The 21,417-nt window shown below is 48.4% G+C and overlaps 1 protein-coding gene across 5 annotated transcripts in view; it reads left to right on the top strand.

Moving 5' to 3' along the window:
• Positions 1–12,548, top strand: part of Disp1 (dispatched RND transporter family member 1) — a 135,274-nt gene extending 122,726 nt beyond the window's left edge. For 4 of the 5 annotated variants that reach the window (NM_001278218.1, NM_001278219.1, NM_026866.3 and 1 more), the window contains 3 exons: positions 163–260; positions 2,471–2,568; positions 8,942–12,548. In NM_001278218.1, coding sequence (NP_001265147.1) covers positions 163–260; positions 2,471–2,568; positions 8,942–12,523 — 3,778 coding nt within the window. In that variant the 3' untranslated portion in view covers positions 12,524–12,548. The remainder of the gene's footprint in view (positions 1–162; positions 261–2,470; positions 2,569–8,941) is intronic. The other variant, XM_006535596.4, reaches the window with a different exon arrangement.
• The last annotated feature ends 8,869 nt before the right edge of the window (positions 12,549–21,417 follow it).

The raw sequence follows: 21,417 nt of genomic DNA, 5'->3' as shown, positions 1-21,417 counted from the left end.
ATGAAAAGGTGGCACTTTTCTTCCTTACACACGGAAAAATTAATGTTGCTCACATGAATCCTTTCGGCTTAGCATCAGATGCTAAGTAGGTTAGAGCTTTGGGGCCGAACTGTTAAGAATCTGCCCATCTCCTTGTAATAGCTCGGACTTTTCCCCTTTCAGCCACCGGGATGACCGATGGTCAGACGATCACCATGAGAGAGAGAGAAGAGAAGTGGACTGGAACTTCCAGAAAGACAGCTTCTTCTGCGATGTTCCAAGTGAGTGGACGGAGCAGCCTCCTGGGTGCAGGTCTAGCACTGCAGGCTGCCCAGCTCCCTCTGGCTCTGTAGCTCGAGATGCCAGCTAAGGTTATGTGTTATCCTGGGATAAAGATGGAAGGGAAGGGTGCTGCTCAAATTGAAGGCAGAAGTTAATAAAATTTCCCACCTCGTCTGAGCCTTCAAGTCGTATGTCAAATCCCTTTTCCTGTGTGTTTCTGGATCAGATAACAAGTACGAATTCTTAGTGGAATATAAGTAATCTGTCAGCAGAAAGGCTTTATGGCTTTGTTTAAATGAACATAGTAAGAACTGTCCGCGGCGCATGCCTGAAGACCCAGCTACCGGGGAGGCTGAGGCGGAAGGTGTCTGCACCAAGTTCCCTGTCAATATGGTGACCTCCCAGAAACAAGGGACCATAATGGGTGAAGTGGCCCAGGTCAGAACGGAACCCTGTCCCCTCACTTAACAGTGGAAACAGAGACCCAAGCTTGAGTGGGTCGGCCGGGCTGCAGGGGACGAGTGGGTGTGGTGATTGTAGCAGTGGTAGCTGAAGGAGCTGCAGCTGCCTAACCACAGCAGATCGGGGCATCACGGGATTGAGCCCTAGACATCATAAGGCTGAAGATTACCATGTGGAACCAATGGTCTCCAAAGGTTGCCATCCATCTCTAGTTAGAGAAACGTAGTTAATGCTTAAAGCTGGCTTGTTCCCGGCAGCTGCCCGGGAGGGATGCGCAGGAGGCGGTGAGGAGCTACTGGTGGCAGTGGCTGCTCAGTGGGCAGAGTGCCTAGGAATGAGGATTGAGGGGAGTCGTTTCAACTGAGCAAATATTCATAGTAACGTTCTTTTGGTTTCAATGTGTTGAAAACTCCCTTCGTTGATAGCCCCTGCCTCATTAGACAGCAGAGGACCCTCTAAGATCTGACATCTCAGATGAGAGGGGAGAGAGGAGATCCGATTTTGTGCCAGTTCTCAGCAGCAGTGCAAGTTCAAGGTCAAACATTCTCTGCCTCTTAAATCAGAGATTACAAAAACCGAATTCTGATTATTTCTACAATTAGGCTGGTTGTTCTTGTTTTTCCTCTCAAAGTACTATTATTATACATTGCTCAACCAGCTCGTGTTGACGTCTTAGTAAGAACAATGGCAAATTCAGGATGTAAGTCTAGTTTTCTTTCTAGTAGTCCCCACCGATAGCTATCTGGGCAGTAAACTCCGGCTTGACTAAAGCCTCGTGAGCTCCAGGGGACTGGCATACGTGTTTCTTCCTCAGGGCTGATTTCCTATCCAAGCACAGTCTGCATATGACAGTAGCTCTTTGGTGAACGTAAGTGTTTGCTAAGGACAACTGAATGATCATGAATAAAGCCATTTATAAAGGTCATCATACATGTGTCAGTTGATTTGCTAACAAAATTAGGCACTTTAGGTAAAGTTAACCTACTTTATCTCCTTTGATACATTCTAAACCTTTTAAGTAACCCAGACAAGCCTTCTCTTAGAGCACCTGCCTCCGTTCCATTCTCAGGATTATTTGACATAGGTCTTGTCATGGTTTACACGGGGTTTACCCGAGGAAGTAGGCCCAGGGACATTATCTTAGGCTTGCATTTGGTCACAGCCAGGTCGGAGTTAAAGACCCGACCCCCCACAGCATACACCTCCTTGTTCACAGTGTCTGTGTTGGTGGTACCCACACTCACATTCTCTCTCTGACTCTGGGGTAAAAGGGTAGCAGCGAGGGCAGTTACCAAGGGCAGTGAGCCTGTGGTCCTGGCATGCAGTGCTCCCGCCTCTCCTGGGGAGCTTTGATTCAGTTAGCTCTGTAGTCAGCTGCTAGAGAAACCACCCTTCTGGTCCTTTTTGATATTCTCTAGTGTGCCGTTCTAATATTTCTCGTGCCATTATAGGAAAGAAGAAATACCTTCAGTTAATTTTCTGCTGGTATCTTACGGCCTTTTCTTCCTAATTATAACGTGATCAGAAACAGGTTTGTTAGATTCTTACCACAAGGTCGTCATGCATTGAGTAGGTACAGGCTTTGAGGTAAAGTGACACACACACACACGTTCTCCTGAAACTTATCAAAGAAAAGATTTCCCTGCTCCTAACAAATTGTCTGTGTAGTTTCTTGTTTGAATTGTTTGTGAGTTCCAACTCTAGTCAAATAAATAACTGATAAACATTTTTCTTTTCGTCTTCCCAGGTGATGGATACTCCAGAGTAGTGTTTGCTTCAGCAGGAGGGGAGACTCTGTGGAATTTACCTGCAATTAAGTCGATGTGTGATGTGGATAATTCCAGGGTATGTAAAACACAGCTGAAATCAATTCAGCACAATAAAGTCATGTTACGGAACATCTGCCTCTGCCTTGCTGTCTGACCAATGAAAGCCAACGGGGCTTTCCGCTGTGGAGCAGGCCCCAGCAGGCCGGTGTGCTGTCGGGATCCCAGCGTCAGAGTCCTGTGTTTCCCCGTCTTTAGAAACACACTGCCTTCTTTAATAAAGAGCCCTCTCCTTTGCTGCTCATATCCTCTCGCTATGCTAGTCTTCTGTTATTTCACAGCGGGTTCTTTTCAGGATAATAGTGAAGGCTCTCTGTCTTCTCCTACTGGATCTTCTTAATTCAGTGTCTCTGCTCTGCACACTGCCCTCCCCTCGTCATATCTGCCCCTGCCCTCATCACACTGCCCCTCTCCTTTTCACATCACCCCTCCCCTCACCACATAGCTCCTCCCCTCGTCACACCGCCCCTCCCCTCGTTACTTGTCATCATTGTCACTGTGCAGTTAAAGACATACATGCCTCTCTTGCAGTCAGTGATTACTCCAGCCAGTGATTTCAAAGGAGAATTTGGGAAGCAGTCTAGGAAAGGGTGGAGAGGTGGGGGATGGGGGCATCAAAAGACCTTAGTGCAGTGCCTGTCTCAATGAGCTCTACTCCAAACCAGCTTCCTCCAGCTCTAACCACCTTGCTGCTTTGGAAGACACTAGATCCAGGAGGACAAGCACTTCCTGTGAAGCCAGCCAGCTCTGCGGCCAGAGACTGTCCCCACCCTCTATGCTTTGTGCTTCTGTGCTGAAGACTGTCCCCCACCCCTGGTTTTGTGTCTGACTTGCTGCCCTTGCCATTCTCTACCTGAATGGCCGTTAAAGAGTCCACGCGGCCTGGAATAAGTTTGATTCAGCTTATTCTCTTAGTATGTGTTAGACGCTAAGACTTCAAAAGCAGCCCTGTGCCTTTCAGCTGTGAAAGCAGTGTAGTCAGGGCTTCCTCTGTGTGCATGTGTCAGGTGATCCGTGAGAGGTAGCTTACACAGAAGGGACACCTAAGCAAGAACAGGTGTCAGGGCTTCATCTGTGTGTGTCAGGTGATCCGTGTGAGGCGTGTGAGGTAGCTTACACGGAAGGGACACCTAAGCAAGAACAGACTGAAGGAATATAGAAAGGGGAAATACTGGGAGGGAAAATGAAAGTGAGGAGAGACTTGCCCTCAATTAAGCAAAGCCTGCGGGGAGCTGTAAGTGACCTCCCGGTCACCAGACAACAGAATCCCTTCCAGTGGCATTTTTTCCGCCCAAGCCACCAAGGGGTAATAAGTTAGGAGAGGAACAAGTATGTGTTTTGGAAACTGGAACTCACGAATGTGGAAGCCAGAGGATAGCCTCAGCTATCCGTTCCTCACAGTGGGCTGGGACTCGCTGAGTAGACTCAGAGGATAGCCTCGGCTATCGTTCCTCACAGAGGGCTGGGACTCGCTGAGTAGACTAGATTGTCTGCCAGCACACACAGGGATCTACATGTCACTGTGTCCCCAGCACTGAAATTAAATGCACATGCCAGCATGCCTGCCTGGGTTTGCTGTGATTTGTGATCATGGGTTCTGGGATTCGAACTCCGGTCCTCATGCTGACATAGCAAGCACTCTACAGACTGAGGCGTCTCCCACCTCCTCTCTCATCCTCTTGGTAAAAAAAGTATGATGTTATGTGCAAAGTTCCTTTTTTAATCTCCACGTGTGTGTGTTTGTGTGTGTCCGCGCACACCTGGGTACACCTATCCCAGCACACATGTGGAGACAAGAGGAAACTTGCAGGAGCCAGTTCTCTCCTTCCATGTGGGTCCTGGGGATTGAACTCAAGTCCTCAAGGCTGGCCACAGGCACCTTTACCCACCAAGCCATCTCACCAGCCCAGTTCTTAAGAGCATGTTTACAAAGTGAGAGTTTGGCAAACAGACCCAAAACATACATCCAAAGGAGTATTGCATATGGCTAGTTGCAGACCCACATTAAATGATTAAACAGTCATTTGGGAGCCTAAAAATGGGCTCTACTTCAAAAAACATAGTCATATTTGTTAAATCTTATTAAATTAATACCCCTTTGAAACCAGTTGCAAGTGTGATGGTATTCTGATCTTACAATCTGCTCTAGGAAAAAAGTGAACTGTCCATTTGACATGTTAGATAATAAGTTGGGTCGACAACTCCACAATGAAGTGACTGCTGAAGTGGTTTCCAGTCCCTGGTTGGAGCTGCCTTGGTCATTTATGTTTGTTACAGTGCCCTGCCTCCTTGAAGGCCTTTCCTTCTCACCCCTCAGGCCTCATTATTGATGTAAGTGCTTAGCCATTAACACTTCTCAAGCTAATGGGACCGACCCGATGTAATGATCCAGAGCAGGGAGCTTCAGTGTCTGAGCATCGGCCCCGGATGGTGCAGCACCTCAGTGAGCCGGATGGCCCCTAGTCTTCTGCCGTGTGTGTGCAGAAGGGGAATGCCACCTGTGCTCCTAATTCAGAGGGGCTTCCAGGAAGAGTGGCTGTCCTGTCCACCTCCCCACTGAGGTGTCCCCTTCTTAACCCGCATTGCTTCTCTGACTCTCTCCAGTCCTTGATTCTATCCCACAGGACCCACTGACAGACAGACAGACATTCATAAATGGAAGGGTCTCTGTGAACTTCACTCCACTGGAAGCCCTTTACCTGTGCTAGTCTCTGCACATTTCAGATGTTGGAGCTTTGAGGACTCAGCTCGTAAAAGGGATTTGGAATTCTTTGTCTGAGAATCTGGCTTCCTAGATTAACCTTCATGGACTGCTGAAATCTCCAGCATCTCAGAGGCCTGTATGTTTTCTGAGGCTCCTTCCAAGGGGCTTTTGCCTTTACTCCCCTTGAAGCCAGCTCCCTTCAGCGCTCTCTGTGGAGAGGAGAGCCCAGGAGTCTGCTGAACCTGCTAGTTGGTGCTTAATCTTCCTTTTTTTCCTTTCTCGGCTTCTTAAAATACCTCCAACTTAGCCAGTACTTTTTAATGTTAAGGTATCATTTAAACACGTCTGGTTTCTCTCTTCCCTCTCTCCTCTCTTTGTACCCCCTATTTTAAGTCAACTCCACCCCTGCTACTATCTAACTAGGGAACTGTGCAAAGACACGTCACAACCACACAGGCAGAATGATTCCCAACTCCCATGGTGAGTTGCTAGGATTAGAGGGCTGTGTTCCCGGGGGGGGGGGCGGGGGGGGACGACGACTGCCTTTCGGAAACCCTATCTTATTTTTATGAACTTCTAAGGTTTGGGAATTATTCCCAGGGATCCCTTTTCCCAGAGTATGACAAGACTACATCTGCCTCCTACATAAAGAGATAACCTAGCTGCCAGTCTGTCCGCCTCAGGCTACAATATTGAAGTCTGTATTCACCAGCCACGACAGACTAGTTACTGCCACTGTGATAAGACACTTTCAGACTTGGCACTTCCTCTGTCGGTGCCCATGTGTCCACCCAGTGCACTGCTCGTCCAGTTATAACTGCATGCCTTTGTCTGCTTTCTCTGCCACTCGGGAGGGTAAACTGAGGGCAAGGGCCACAGTGTCTTCCCACAGTGTGCAGGTTCTCCAGGCAGGAGTGTAGGGCCTCGCCGGATGTGTGAGCACTCCCCAGTGCTCCAGTCCATCCTTCAGGATACTGGTGTCCTGGAAGGGATACTTAGAGCCTGCCCATCATAATAGCTTTCTCTGTGACTCTATTGCTTACCCCATTTGAGACCTTAAAAGCGTTCTTTTCCAAATGCTGTAATCAGCTAACACCACTGTCCCCTGGAGAAAACTAGCAACGCCACATCCCCATCCCACTGGCAGCTGTGTTGCTGTTAGCTCTGCTTGGCCATTTCAGCAGATGCATATATGTCCTTCTAGCTGGGCTCCTGCAGTTCCTCTGTGGGATAAACTGCCATCTGCCATAAACACTGGAGATGCTGTTTTAGGGCCCCATGACTTACTAGCTCATTTTTCTCAAGTTAAGATATGTGAATTTTTGAACTTGGAAACAAATATGAATTATCCTGTCTTAGAAAAAATTCTGTGTTTTCAGAAATACACTTTAAAGTTGATTGTGTGTGTGTGTGTGTGTGTGTGTGTAAGTAAAACTTACTCTCTTGCATTTAGATAATAACTCTGGCTTATTTTTTCCCATTAAGAATTATCCCAAACAAATAATTTTGATTTTTGGTTTTGATGTTTGAGGATTTTTTTCCCCTGTCTTGATTTGGTTTCTTAAGACAGGGTCTCACTGTATAGCCCTCGCTAGCCTGGAACTTCTATGTAGATCAGGCTGGCCTGGAACTCACAGAGCTCTAGGAAGACCTCCAACATGATAATGAGTCTCCACGTGCAGTTCCAGCCCACGGCCTCCTGGCACCGTCCACACCTCTCCCCACATACTAGCTCCAGTTTACCCAGGCCTTAGGGAATGATATGTAACCCGGTTCTTAGGTAAGTCAGCTTCTAAAATGATTGGGTATGCCAGCCAACTTCACTGCTTTGGAAAGATACTTTAGTGAACAATTGACAAAGCCTAGTTTAAGCCAGATACAGACTGTCTTAAATCACGTTAGGAAAGCTCTTCACACCCTTTCTGAACTCTGGAGTGATTCTCTAGACCAACCTTTGGTAAATAAAGTTGAGGGAAAGTGGTAAGACCGGGCCACCTTAGCTCTGGTGCTCCCGAACACAAGGCTCTGGTCAGGCCCAGGAAAGGGGCTGATTCCTAGTCTAATCCTAAGGAAAGAGGAGGTAGCTCGTCTAACCTAAGAGTGGAACGGAACCAGCTTTGTAATCCAGCAGTGGTCATAGTTCCCTGTGACAAGGCCAGCCTTGAGCAGAGAAGCTTTTCCCAGGGACAGCATTCTGTGAGACACTGCCATCGCAACCCCGAGCTGCCACAGGTCCCAAGTGAGCCCGCTGCCATTCACCAACAGAAAAGTTCCCCAGAGAGGGTTTTAGCCAACCTGTATAAACTAAGAACTAAAATTCTACTTTTTTGTTTGTTTGTATTTATTTGTTGTGGTAAATCTCCAACCCAAATATGCCCCAGCAATGAAAACACAACACAGTTAATATGAATACATGCTGTGCACCTAGATTGGCAGATCTACTGCTACACTACCATCTTCCACATCTATGAGACCCCTTAGAACCTGCGGTTTCTCCAGGCCATGTGCTTCTGCTCCACTTTTCTCCTTCCTCCTCCTCTGCGTCTTCTCTCTTCCATTTTCTCCTCCTTCTCTCTCCCAACCTTCTGCTCCACCTCCCTTTATCTGCCCAATCATCAGCTCTCCTATATTTTACAAATTAAGGTGGGAAGCAGGTTTATAGGAAATCACCTGAGTGCCGACTCAAAGCCCCTCACAGGAGAACAGAATTAACATCAAATATAATTAGCCCCAGGGCTATCCACAACTTATATTTAAAATCAGAAATGAAAATGTTTTAACCTTAAAAAAATTGACCCTTCTCACCTTATTTCAGTAAACAGTGTAAATTATTCAAGGACCGACTCACTCTTTGATCTGTCAAACACAGTTCTATGGACTCTGTTCAGTCTGACAAAGTACCTTAGTCTAGATAATTTATTTTTAAAGATGATTTCTTTCTCACAATTCTAGAAACTAGCAAATTTTTAAATCAAGGGGTTTGTGGACTCGGGATCCAGTGAGTTCCTGTCCCCTCTAAGGCAGTGCCATATCTTTGTCATCGCGATGTGGCACCAAAAGGCACCAGCAACTCCCTCGAGCCACTATTATAAGGGCGCTAATCCACTGCTATTTACCAGGAAGCTCTGCCTGTTTGTACTGTCACGTCGGAGATCAGATTGTACAGGGCAGTTTGGGGGTGTATTCCAGACAGCTGTCGGACCATTAGGACCAGCATCTTTGCTTTCAACTGTGTCTGTTGGGATTTGTGGTGACTTTTATCACCAAAACTTTTGTTTTGAGAACCAGGATTTTAGGGAAAACAGCAGTTGGACAGTTGATTCCTCGCTCCTGTGCATGCCACACTATAAAGCCTTTATCACTTCACAGGGACTCTGGAAAGACTAAGTGGGTCTTACGTTTATCTCCCTTCTGCAACCAGACTCAGTACTGGTCGACATGACATTACGTCTGTATGCCATTCCCAAGCAGGAGTTTGCTGCTCAAAGTCTATCATCCTGGCGAATAGCTACAAGATGAGATAGTGGAGGGGGTCGGGGGAGGGGAGCTCACCTGTGTACACACCGACTCAATGCTGTGAAGGAGGATTATTTAGCTTCTGGGCCTGCCTTGTGCCTAGAGGCAGGAGGGACCTGCCTGGTGGAGAGCTCGTTTAAACTCCAGTCCTTCTGCATGTCTGTCTCTACAGATCAGATCCCACCCCCAGTTCAGCGATCTCTGCCAGAGGACCACTGCCGTCTCCTGCTGCCCGAGCTGGACCCTGGGGAATTACATCGCCATTCTGAATAACAGATCGTCCTGTCAGAAGATTGTTGAGCGAGATGTCTCTCACACGCTGAAGCTGCTCCGGACCTGCGCCAAGCACTACCAAAACGGCACCCTGGGGCCAGACTGCTGGGACAAGGCGGCCAGAAGGAAGGACCAGCTCAAGTGTACCAACGTGCCGCGCAAGTGTACCAAATACAACGCCGTGTACCAGATTCTCCACTATCTGGTAGACAAGGACTTCATGACCCCAAAGACGGCTGACTACGCCGTGCCAGCTTTAAAGTACAGCATGCTCTTCTCCCCCACGGAGAAAGGGGAGAGCATGATGAACATTTACCTGGACAACTTCGAAAACTGGAACTCCTCGGACGGCATCACCACCGTCACCGGCATCGAGTTTGGCATCAAACACAGCTTGTTCCAGGATTACCTCCTCATGGACACCGTGTACCCCGCCATCGCCATCGCCATTGTCCTGCTCATCATGTGTGTCTACACCAAGTCCATGTTCATCACGCTCATGACCATGTTTGCCATCATCAGCTCGCTCATTGTCTCCTACTTCCTCTACCGAGTCGTCTTTAACTTCGAGTTTTTCCCCTTTATGAACCTCACGGCGCTCATCATCCTGGTCGGGATTGGCGCGGACGACGCTTTTGTCCTGTGCGACGTCTGGAACTACACCAAGTTCGACAAGCCTCGCGCGGAAACTTCGGAGGCGGTGAGTGTCACCTTGCAGCACGCGGCCCTCTCCATGTTTGTCACCAGCTTCACCACTGCCGCTGCCTTCTACGCTAACTACGTCAGCAACATCACGGCCATCAGGTGCTTCGGGGTGTACGCGGGGACCGCCATATTGGTGAATTACGTCTTGATGGTCACCTGGCTCCCGGCTGTGATTGTTCTGCACGAGCGGTACCTCCTCAATATATTCACCTGCTTCAGGAAGCCCCAGCCACAAGCCTACGACAAGAGCTGCTGGGCAGTGCTCTGTCAGAAGTGCCGCAGGGTGCTCTTTGCCGTCTCAGAGGCATCGCGGATTTTCTTTGAAAAGGTGCTGCCGTGCATAGTCATCAAGTTTCGCTACCTTTGGCTCATCTGGTTCCTCGCCCTGACTGTGGGCGGGGCCTACATCGTGTGCGTAAACCCAAAGATGAAACTGCCGTCGCTGGAGCTGTCTGAGTTCCAGGTGTTCCGGTCCTCTCATCCTTTCGAGCGCTATGATGCCGAGTTCAAGAAGCTCTTCATGTTTGAGCGGGTTCACCACGGAGAGGAGCTGCATATGCCCATCACGGTGATCTGGGGCGTGTCCCCAGAAGACAGCGGCGACCCTCTGAACCCCAAGAGCAAAGGGGAGCTGACACTAGATAGCACGTTCAACATTGCTAGCCCAGCCTCCCAGGCCTGGATTTTACACTTCTGTCAGAAGCTGAGGAATCAGACCTTCTTCCACCAGACGGAGCAGCAGGACTTCACCAGCTGTTTCATCGAGACCTTCAAACAGTGGATGGAGAACCAGGACTGTGACGAGCCTGCCCTGTATCCCTGCTGCAGCCACTGCAGCTTCCCCTATAAGCAAGAGGTTTTCGAGCTGTGCATCAAGAAGGCCATCATGGAGCTGGACAGAAGCACGGGATATCATCTGAATAACAAGACCCCCGGGCCAAGGTTCGACATCAACGACACCATCAGGGCGGTGGTGCTGGAGTTCCAGAGCACCTTCCTCTTCACCCTGGCCTACGAGAAGATGCAGCAGTTCTACAAGGAGGTGGACTCGTGGATTTCCCACGAGCTGAGTTCGGCCCCCGAGGGCCTCAGCCGCGGCTGGTTTGTCAGCAACCTGGAGTTCTACGACCTGCAGGACAGCCTTTCCGACGGCACCCTCATCGCCATGGGGCTCTCGGTGGCCGTTGCCTTCAGCGTGATGCTGCTGACCACGTGGAATATCATCATAAGCCTGTACGCCATCGTCTCCATAGCTGGAACCATATTTGTCACAGTCGGGTCCCTGGTCCTGCTGGGCTGGGAGCTGAACGTGCTGGAGTCCGTCACCATCTCGGTCGCAGTCGGCCTGTCTGTAGACTTTGCCGTCCACTACGGGGTGGCGTACCGCTTGGCTCCAGATCCCGACCGAGAAGGCAAGGTCATCTTCTCTCTGAGCCGTATGGGCTCTGCGATCGCCATGGCTGCACTGACCACCTTCGTGGCGGGGGCCATGATGATGCCCTCCACGGTCCTGGCTTACACGCAGCTGGGCACGTTCATGATGCTCGTCATGTGCGTGAGCTGGGCCTTCGCCACCTTCTTCTTCCAGTGCCTGTGTCGGTGCCTGGGGCCACAAGGCACCTGCGGCCAGATCCCTTTCCCTACAAAACTCCAGTGCAGTCCCTTTTCCCACACCTTGTCTGCAAGGCCTGGGGACAGGGGACCAAGCAAAACACATGCCGCCAGTGCGTACAGCGTAGATGCCAGGGGCCAGAAATCCCAACTGGAGCATGAGTTTTACGAGTTACAGCCCCTGGCATCTCACAGCTGCACTTCCTCGGAGAAGACTACGTACGAAGAGCCACACACCTGCTCCGAATTTTTCAACGGCCAAGCAAAGAATTTAAGGATGCCTGTGCCTGCAGCCTACAGCAGCGAACTCACCAAAAGCCCCAGCAGTGAGCCAGGCTCAGCCTTGCTGCAGTCCTGTCTGGAGCAGGACACCGTGTGCCATTTCTCTCTCAATCCGAGATGTAACTGCCGAGACGCCTACACACACTTACAGTACGGATTACCAGAAATCCACTGCCAGCAGATGGGTGACTCCTTATGCCACAAGTGTGCCTCCACTGCAGGCGGCTTTGTCCAGATTCAGAGTTCGGTGGCACCTCTGAAGGCCTCACACCAAGCCGCCGAGGGCCTTCTGCACCCTGCCCAGCACATGCTGCCCCCAGGGATGCAGAATTCTCGGCCTAGGAATTTCTTTCTCCACTCAGTGCAGCACTTTCAGGCCCAAGAAAACCTGGGTCGCACCAGCACACACAGCACGGATGAGCGTCTTCCCAGGACAGCAGAGCTGTCACCGCCACCGTCTGACAGCAGGAGCACTGAGTCTTTCCAAAGAGCTTGTTGCCATCCTGAGAATAACCAAAGGAGACTCTGCAAAAGTAGAGACCCAGGGGACACAGAGGGCAGTGGAGGGACAAAATCCAAGGTCTCTGGTTTACCAAACCAGACTGACAAGGAGGAGAAGCAAGTGGAGCCAAGCCTGCTGCAGACCGATGAAACTGTGAACTCAGAACATTTAAATCATAACGAATCAAACTTTACATTCAGCCATTTACCAGGGGAGGCTGGCTGCAGGTCCTGCCCAAACAGTCCACAGAGTTGTAGAAGCATCATGAGATCGAAGTGCGGGACTGAGGACTGCCAGACGCCAAACCTTGAAGCCAATGTGCCTGCTGTACCAACACACTCAGACCTGTCTGGCGAGAGTCTGTTAATAAAAACACTATAATAAACCTAGCATTGCCTTCAGAAGCACCTGTCTCCGTCGTTCTTTTGACGTAGGGGTGAGATCTGGGAGCCCTACAGAGGGAGCCTGACAGCAGGCATGTCCCATGTGTCACCGTGCTTACAGTCATGTTGTCATTGCCTTATTCTATCTGAACAGTGAGCAAGCTCACAGATCTTGTGAGTGTGTTGAGATTATTGGATTTTCAGGTTAGTATTTTATTTTTAACTTCAAAAAGTAGCTCTTATACAGTCATACGCAGCTCAGCTTCTCCATGTACCGGCCTGCAGCAGCGAGTCACACTGGCTCTGTTCTCTCAGACAGTACATTGCCTGGTTGTCTTCACTGTCCTGTGTTTGGCTGGTGGTAATTAAGTCTTTGCATTGCTCAGCATAGATGCTAGGGCTCACATTGACAGATACTTCAGTCAGAAACCAGGAACTAGGCAGCATTAAAATGTACATTAGTTAAAAAGCAATGCCAAGTACCTTAGTAGTACACTCTTCTTGTCTTCATAGGTGTCCCACAGGATGCCCTTGACACCTTTATATCCAAGTGATCTCTTTCTGAATCAGCCAGACAGATGGTTGTTATTACAGCTCCTAACCTAGGAGCCATGAGCATCACCTCGTGTATGGTGATGGCTGTGTTAATACCACGGAAAGAGAAGCCAGGAGGTCTGTGACCATCCATGTAATGTAATGAGTGTCGCCTTGTGTTGGCAGATGGCTGTGTTAGTACCACAGAAAGAGAGGCTTGAAGATCTGTGAGCATCGATGTAGTATTGTGCTTCCGAGGGCACATTGGATTGTGACACAGATGGACCCAGGACCTCCTGAAACCTTGGGAGTAAGGGATCTTGTTTGTAGAATGTTGCCTCCATTTCTGGTCCTCAGGGGCCATGTTCATAAGGTTTCTCTCACCATGTCTCAGGACAGGATGGCTTCACCATGCAGCTAACCCTGGGAATGCTAAGCCTTCAGGCACCATCTTTGATGATACAGTGTCATGTGTCAGATCAGTGTGTGGTAGGAGCTGTCGGTGTGTTCCTTCTGCCTAATGCTTCAGATGACAGCCCCGGCAAACCATGTCGTCTGACACCGGGTACATCCCTGCTCACTCACGGATAGCCCATTGCCTCCTGGAGCTACACCTCCAGCTTGTTCCTCCGAAGAAACTGGTGGGAATATTCCTAAATAGAAAAGTTTCTTTTGAAAAAATCTTAGTGGTTCTTTCCTAAGAATGAATAGTTTTCCAAAATCTCTCTATAATCCTGGGTAGGGTAGCTATCAAGAGCTGAAAGGGGTCCTGTGAGTCATCAAATCTAGCTCCTTCCCATCAAGGCACATCCTCTGCTTGACTGTTATGACAAGTGACTTCTATGCCTGCCTCTCTTGAGCTGCTCTGTCACACTCAGGCTTCTTTCAAGTCTCTGAAGCAATGCAGACACTTCTGACAGCTCGACCACTGGATACCCTGCAGATGCTGGGTCCTCCCACGAGCCCGCTTGACTCACTCAGTTGTCCTTCTGATTATCAGATGGTGTGGTTATGATCTTCCTTGGGTAAGCTCCAAGTGTGTGGTACCCAGAACAGTCTGTTGACAGCACCCTGAGGAAGCCTGTTCCGGGGGAGATGGGGTGCTGCTCCTGCTGGCTCACTCACACATAGAAATACTGTTGGGCTCCGCGTTAACAGCCAACCCTAGAGAAGCCAGCTGTGCCTCTGGCACAGGGCCTGGTGCTGAGCGCTTATAAGCAGTATCTGCTTGCCCCTCTGCATTTCACTCTTTGGTGAGGTGACCTGGGGGAGATGGGAGCCCGAGATGGCAGGACTCAGTGCCCACATGAGCATCTTTCTTTTTCTTTGAAATGTGTAACCATCCAGTTAGCTAATGAAAATCCAGGGCCTCAGAGCACATATGTTCTCCACCAGGCCCCCACCATCATGTTCTACCTGGTAAGGAGCCTCCAGTGGCCTTTGTCCCTCCCCTGTTCTGCTTAATGGCCCTGGGCCTGCTGGGCCCATGAGCCCTTTGCACAATTACCTAAGAGCAGACTTGAACTTTGAACTCCCTGGGTTTCATAAAGGAGATGATTGGTTGGCTGGCTAGTTGGGTTGGGTTAGATTTTAGCATTTTATTTTATTTTAGTAATTTTGTTGCTAGAAATCCAAAGCTTTGAACATTTTCTTAATTCTCCACTACAGTACAGAAAAGCATTGTTACTTCTCCTATTTCACAGGAAAGTTTCCCCCGTTGTCCCCTAAAGGTGATGGATAAAGCAGAGAAGAACTTCCACGTGGGCAGAAGAGCCCCGTGCGCGCCTGTGAAACACTTGGAGCATGAAGGGCTCAGGCACGGTGGCTTTACCCATGTCCCTAAACTTCCACAGAGCCCATCTTGCATGGCTAAGTTCCTGTCCCATATTGGGCCCTCCCCTCCCCTCTTCCCTTGCAAGGCTGCTTTTCAAATTCCCGTTTGACTAAGAAGTGGACTTGGCCAAGGAGAAGTCATTTTTTCACAAGGAAAAGCTTATTGTTTGAAATAATCTCACAGCTTCATCTGAGTGTTTTCTTTCTGGTATGTAGTTGCTATAGACGTACATCCTTCTAAAACAATTATTTTTCAGAGATCATCTTAAGCTGTTACTAAAGTTTAATTTCAATAATCTCTGCCCCAGCCTCAATCGTTCTAAATATAAAACCATGTGCAGGCATGGTGTGTAGAGCGCTTTTACAGACGAGATCTACAGGAGTGTAGGAAGTGTGGCTGGCTCCATCGCCTCACCTGGAAACCATCTCTCTGCCAGCAGTTAGGATAGTTTCTGAAAGAAAAAAAAAAAATGAAGCTTGGTGACTCCAAAAACAGCTGCATGTCTTCATATATTAATGAGGAGAGTCGTTTTAGGGGGGAAAAATCAGGTCTGTATTTTTTTAAAAGGAAAGAACTGATTTTATTTCTCATAAAGCTAGAACATAGTAAATGTAGGAATTTGCTGAAATCACGAGATTTTTATTTTAAAATGCGAAAGAAACTATTGTATCTACATGGTTATATACTTGGTATCTTTCCAGATGTTTGCTGTTATTTATCTCCGGTTGGTTGAAAAGGCATTTTTCCTTAGCCATCTTTACTCATATTTGGCTTTATATGCCGTTTTTGCCATGTGCATCCGGGGAAAGCAACATGGTGGCCCAGCAGGGCTTCTGCCTGTTGTGAAAATAATATTTTAACTGCCAAACTTTTATATTTTGTAAGGGAAGAAGAAGGTGGTGGTTTTCTTTGTGTTGGCGTCATAAGCCAAAGAGTGCACACCCTGGGTCAGTGCATAGTAACCAGGGCCAAGCAGTCTGTCGGACATAAAAGTAGACAGTGGGAATGGCAGTGGGATTTAGAGGCAGGGGTGCTGTTGCAGTTTTTAGAGGGGCGCATGGGAGAAAACAATGACATTTAAGAAGCCCTTGTCCCAGAAAGGGCTCTTCCCAGTTTTGAGTTCCCTAAGTCAGTGGCCTGTGCAGAGCTTAGCCTGCAGCTCCAGTCAGTGGTCCATGCAGAGCTTAGCCTGCAGTTCCCTCTGGTAACACTGAGGCGATCCATGCCAAGTCTTGAGCTAACAGTCAGCGCCTCCACCCTTCTCCCCAGACCCCTCAGATGAGGTTCATCTCTTGACTCATTCTGACTCATACCAAAAGGAGACCTGGACTCCACATTGTAGAATCAGCTGCCGAGACAGCTAAACCTAGACGTTGGCTCAGTAGTCTCATGGTTTGTATGCACCTCTGATGAAATCTCTACCCTCCTGAAAAGCAACAGGCCAATTATTTTCTACAAGAAATATCTATCTTTAGAGCCAAATACGATTCTCAAGAAGTTGTTTTATTTTGAGACAAAGTAGCTGAGTAAAATTCGCCCGCGTTTTGTCTGTCAATTAGTCGTTTTTGTGTGTTGTGTTTTATTTTGCTTTGCTTTGTGTGTTGTTTGGTTTTGACACCCTTGGAATTCAACCTAGAGTCTGGAGCTAATTAGACAGTTAGAGGAAAAAGGATTTACTGAGTAAACCAATAATCTAAACAAGATTACAAAGCCTGCCTGGGGAAAACGCTAGAATTAAAAAACAAAAAACAAAAAACCTGTAATCCGGCTTTTACAATGTGATATGGTTGTTAAAAATCTCATTAGTGAAAACCTGTCTACTAGGGCTTTCTCTGAACCATGACTTAAATGCAGGGCAAGAATAATGACAGCTCGTCCCCATTCAGATTGCCCTTGATGTGGCCTCTCCGCTCCCGGGTGCTCCCTGGCTCTCTCTAACCTGAGGAAGCACCCAGTCTGCAGTGTGGTTTCTGTTCTCTCTGCTGGAGCCAAGCAGCTTGCTTCACGGAGACCCTGGGAACAAGCCTCTCTCCAGCTACAGTTCTGTTTGCAGAGGTCTGAGGAAAGGCTCTGCGGAATAAACTAGCCCCTGGTGATATGCAGACCTACCGAATGGCCTTTCCAGATCTCGGATGCTTCTCGCCTATAGCTCAGCAGTTCTTGACCGGTTTAGGGCCACATATCAGAAATTTACGTTACGATGAATAACCATAGCAACATTGCAGTTGTGAAGTACAATGAAAGCAATTTTATGACTGGGCGGTGGTGGCGCACACCTTTAATCCCAGCAGTTAGGAGGCAGAGGCAGGCAGATTTCTGAGTTCGAGGCCAGCCTGGTCTACAGAGTGAGTTCCAGGACAGCCAGGGCTATACAAAGAAACCCTATCTAAAAATAAACCAAAAAGAAAGAGAGAGAGAGAGTGTGTGTGTGTGTGTGTGTTTTATGGCCAAGGGTCACCACACCAGGAGTAGCCATATATTAAAGGGCCACAGCATTTTGTTAAGAACAACTGTTCTAGGGTGTATAGTTGTTAATCATTTGTGCCAGCAGGGGATAGAAGGGGGGGACTCCAGTTGCCTGGCACCATGCCTCACCCCACCCCCACCTTCATGCACAGCTGCTTGGGCCCCAAACCTTTCTTCTGGAAGGCAGAAGTTTGGAGGGATTGAACTGAACAATCCTGAACTGTTACATAATTCCCTCCCAAACCACAACTTGGATTTCCTTGCTCTAGAAAGGAGCCTGGGCTCTAATGTGCAATGAGGGGAATTTCTTCATCTGGACCCTGCTCCAAGGTGGAGAGATGTCTGTGTTCTCTGCGCATCTATATCTATATCTATGTCTGGGGCTTGGGAGAGTCACACCGATAGGGCTTTGGCTATCCTGGAGGTAAATAGGAAGCCACCACCTCCTCTGGTTCCAGGTGCACCAGAGTGGGAGAATGTGACCTGTCTGTGCCTTTCCAGGACACCCAGGCTCACCTGTAATGTCCATGGCCTGGCAGTACCACTGTCTGGCCATGTGTATATCACTTGACTGACTCCTAGACAGCAGGCATGTGCTTCATCTACTGGTGAAGACTGCTGGTGACAGACTGTGAAAGTCTCCCTCATTGGGGACTTAAGGCAGGGTCGCCAGTGACAAAGGCCTGCTGCCTCCAAACTTCTGCCTTCCAGAAGAAAGGTTTGGGGCCCAAGCAGCTGTGCAGGAAGGTGGGGGTGGGGTGAGGCATGGTGCCAGCCAACTGTAGTCACCCCTTCTCAGGAGGCTGATGATAGGGGAGGAGCCCTTGAGTTCAGCAGTTCAAGGCCAACCATGGCAATGCATTGAACCCGATCTCAAGAAATCAATCCATATATTGAAATGATGAACTGTGGGAAAGGTTGCATCTAAACTTCAGATAGTTAAGGACACATTGCTGTCACAGTGTTTGCTGACTTGATGCAAACATGGATGTATCTAAGAGAGGAGAAATTGCCTCCCACACATTGGCCTGATGACACTGGGGTCCGGATTCTTGATTGCTGGTTGTTGTTGGAGGGCCCAGCCCAGCCTACTGTGCTATCCCTGGGCGGGTGGTCATGGCTGTATAAGAAAGCAGACTGAGCAAACCATGGAGAGCAAGCCAATGAGTAGCATTCTTCTACAGCCTCTGGTTCAGTTCCTCCCGCCAGATTCCTGCCTGAATTCCTGCATTGGCCTCTGTGCTGGCTAGTTTTGCCATCTTGACACAAGCTAGAGTTATCTGAAAGGGGGAACCTCAAGTGAGGAAATGCCCCTGTAAGATCCAGCTGTAAGATACAGCATTTTCTTAATTACTGTTTGATTGGGGGGGGGGGGGTGGAGCTGTCCCCTTCTGGGAGGTGCCATCGCTGGCCTGGTGCTCCTTGGTTCTATAAGAAAGCAGGCTGAGCAAACCACAAGGAGCAAGCCAGTGAGCAGCACCCCTCCCTGGCCTCTGCATCAGCTCCTGCCTCCAGGTTCCTGCCCTGCTTGTGTTCCTGCCCTGACTTCATTCTGATATGGATTTCGATGTGTAAGTGTCAACCATTTTAACCCTTTCTTCGCCAAGTTCCTTTGGTCATGGTGTTTCATCACGGCAATAGAAACCCTAACGAAGACAGTTTCTTCACTGTAACTAGTAAACCAAATAGAGCTGCTCGTCCCAATGTCGCTTTTAGTCATACTGTTTGTAGCAGCAAGAGGTTGCAAACTAGGGCATGTTAATGTATTTTTTTTTAAATTATCAGTTTTTCTTAACCCTGAAGTAGCTCCCAAATGAATGAGACAGAGACAATAAGATTGCTTTGGCTTTACAGGACAATATCTGAGCTGTCATTACTTTATTCTAGTCCTCTATCCTGGCTACCTCCCAACCCAAATCGCCACGATACTTGCATTTTTAGTACTGATCTGCCTCTCTGTGCTTCAGGCATTTTTTCCATGGTGTCTCTGGGACCCTCTCCTTGTGGCTGAATCCCCTTTTCCTCTCTGGCTCCTCCCCTAGTGGAATCGGAAGTCCAGCCCTACTCCCTTCTGCTCAGTTATTGACTGGTCAGTTTTTGACTGAATAAGAAAATAATGGGGAGCAGTGTTTACACAAACTTAAGACAGGAGATCCTCAGAAGAAGCATTCCAGCGCCGTGTCCCCATGGCAACCAGATATGGGGGCAGGGAAGTCAGCATTTGACTGATACAAGGGTAATCTTTACACAGTGCACAATAACATTATGCTTACAAGGACTCATGTCTCGTGGGTTGTAAGGGCTGAACTGGGTGCAGAAAGTAACTTCTACCGTGCAAATCTTAACTATCCCACTGGTTGGTTGTACCTATCACATTCTATGTACATCCTGCAAGCAGCTGAGAAAACCATCCTTTGTTAGCCACTGTGTATGCAAACATCTTATGCACGGTAGATATGTTAGTACATGTGCATATGTATTTGGGTGTTTATATTCAAAGTATAATAAAGATTTTTTTAGTCCAGTCTGTCTCACTGCGATTGGTGCTGGGGTGTTGTCTTCCCTTCTGTGGAACTGGAGATCATTCTCAGGGCCTGCCTCATGCTTGCCGCAGAAGCTTTGCACCCTCAAACCACACCCCAAGCACAGAGCTGTGTTTGAAATGAGATATGTTTCCGTCTGTCGCAAAAGTTCGACCACTGTGTTCAGTCACTGTAGCCACTGGGAACCCACTCCAGCCTTACGAACAAAATATGGCTGCATTTTTATGTCTGTCCTGTAGATATCTGTAGGTGCCTCTCCTTTTGCACTAAGTCCTTTTACCTAAGTCTACCTCCATTGTAAGCTGTGGCCTGACAAGTTTTACCTGAATGAGTGAGTGTGTAGATGCAAGTATAACGGGATGGGTTGTTGAAGTAGTCTGGGCAGATATTTTTTTCAGGATAAATTATGAAATTGAGCTTAATACACCTAAGCTCAAAATAGCAAGGTTTTCCCCATAATTAAAAACTACCACGAGTGAATCATGTTTTTAAATGGTAGACTTCCTTGATATCTTGATTTTTTTTTGAAGACTTACGTATGTGTCTTAATGTTTATCTACTGTATATATGTGCACCAGATATGTCCTCCGAGGCTGGAATGAGAGTTTGCAGGTGGTTGTGGGTGCTGGAAGCCAAACCTGGGTCCTCCATGAGAACAGCAAGTACACTTAGCCTCCGACCGCTTCTCCTGACCCCTGATTCCTGGACTTTTCCCGTGTGACCACTCCTCTGGTTCAGCCCTCCACTGGCCTGTTTGACAGTATCTGGTTCTTATTCAAAATAGCTATCTATGTCTGCATTTACTTGTGCCACACTGATGAGGGTGCTTCTGTATAGCCTTTATTTCATACTGTTTGAGACCTAGTATTTGTTTCGTGTTCATTGAGAGAGTCCTGCTACTCAGTAATTAAAAAGCAAGACCAGTCCGAACCTCTGTGGTTCCTGGAGTTCGGAGGAAGGATAAAACTTTCAACTGGAGAGACCAATTGACATTTCTGGCTTGTAGAATCTCCTACCTCAGACTTATTGCTGATGCATACAGACTGTCCCTTGCTTTGACTGTCATTCATGTGACAATGACAGTATTACAGGTATTGCTGATGGACTGCAGGACAGGATGCTGCTGGACCAGTTGTGAGGCCCAGAACAAGACAAGGCCTCAAATAATACACAGGCCAGCATCAGAGACAAATGAGCACCTGGGAGGAAAAACAACTTGAAGGTGGATATCATAAAGGACAGTGTCTCCACTGGGTGATTCTAAACAGAAACCAGACAAACAGGCAGATGGGATAATGGGCATGAGCCAGGAGGGCTTGGGAGGATCAGGGAGGAGCTAGGAGGAACAGGGAGGAACAGGGAGGAGCAAGGAGGAGCAAGGAGGAGCAAGGAGGAGCTGGGAGGAACCAGGAGGAGCTGGGAGGAGTAGGGAGGAGCAGGGAGGAGGAAACAAATAGATAATCTCACTCAGCCTGCTGCTTACTTATTTGTTTGAATGGTGTGTGTGTGTGTGTG

Source organism: Mus musculus, chromosome 1 (assembly GCF_000001635.26).
Source record: "Mus musculus strain C57BL/6J chromosome 1, GRCm38.p6 C57BL/6J".
Lineage (NCBI taxonomy): Eukaryota > Metazoa > Chordata > Mammalia > Rodentia > Muridae > Mus > Mus musculus.
This window is presented reverse-complemented; position numbering and strand designations above follow the sequence as displayed.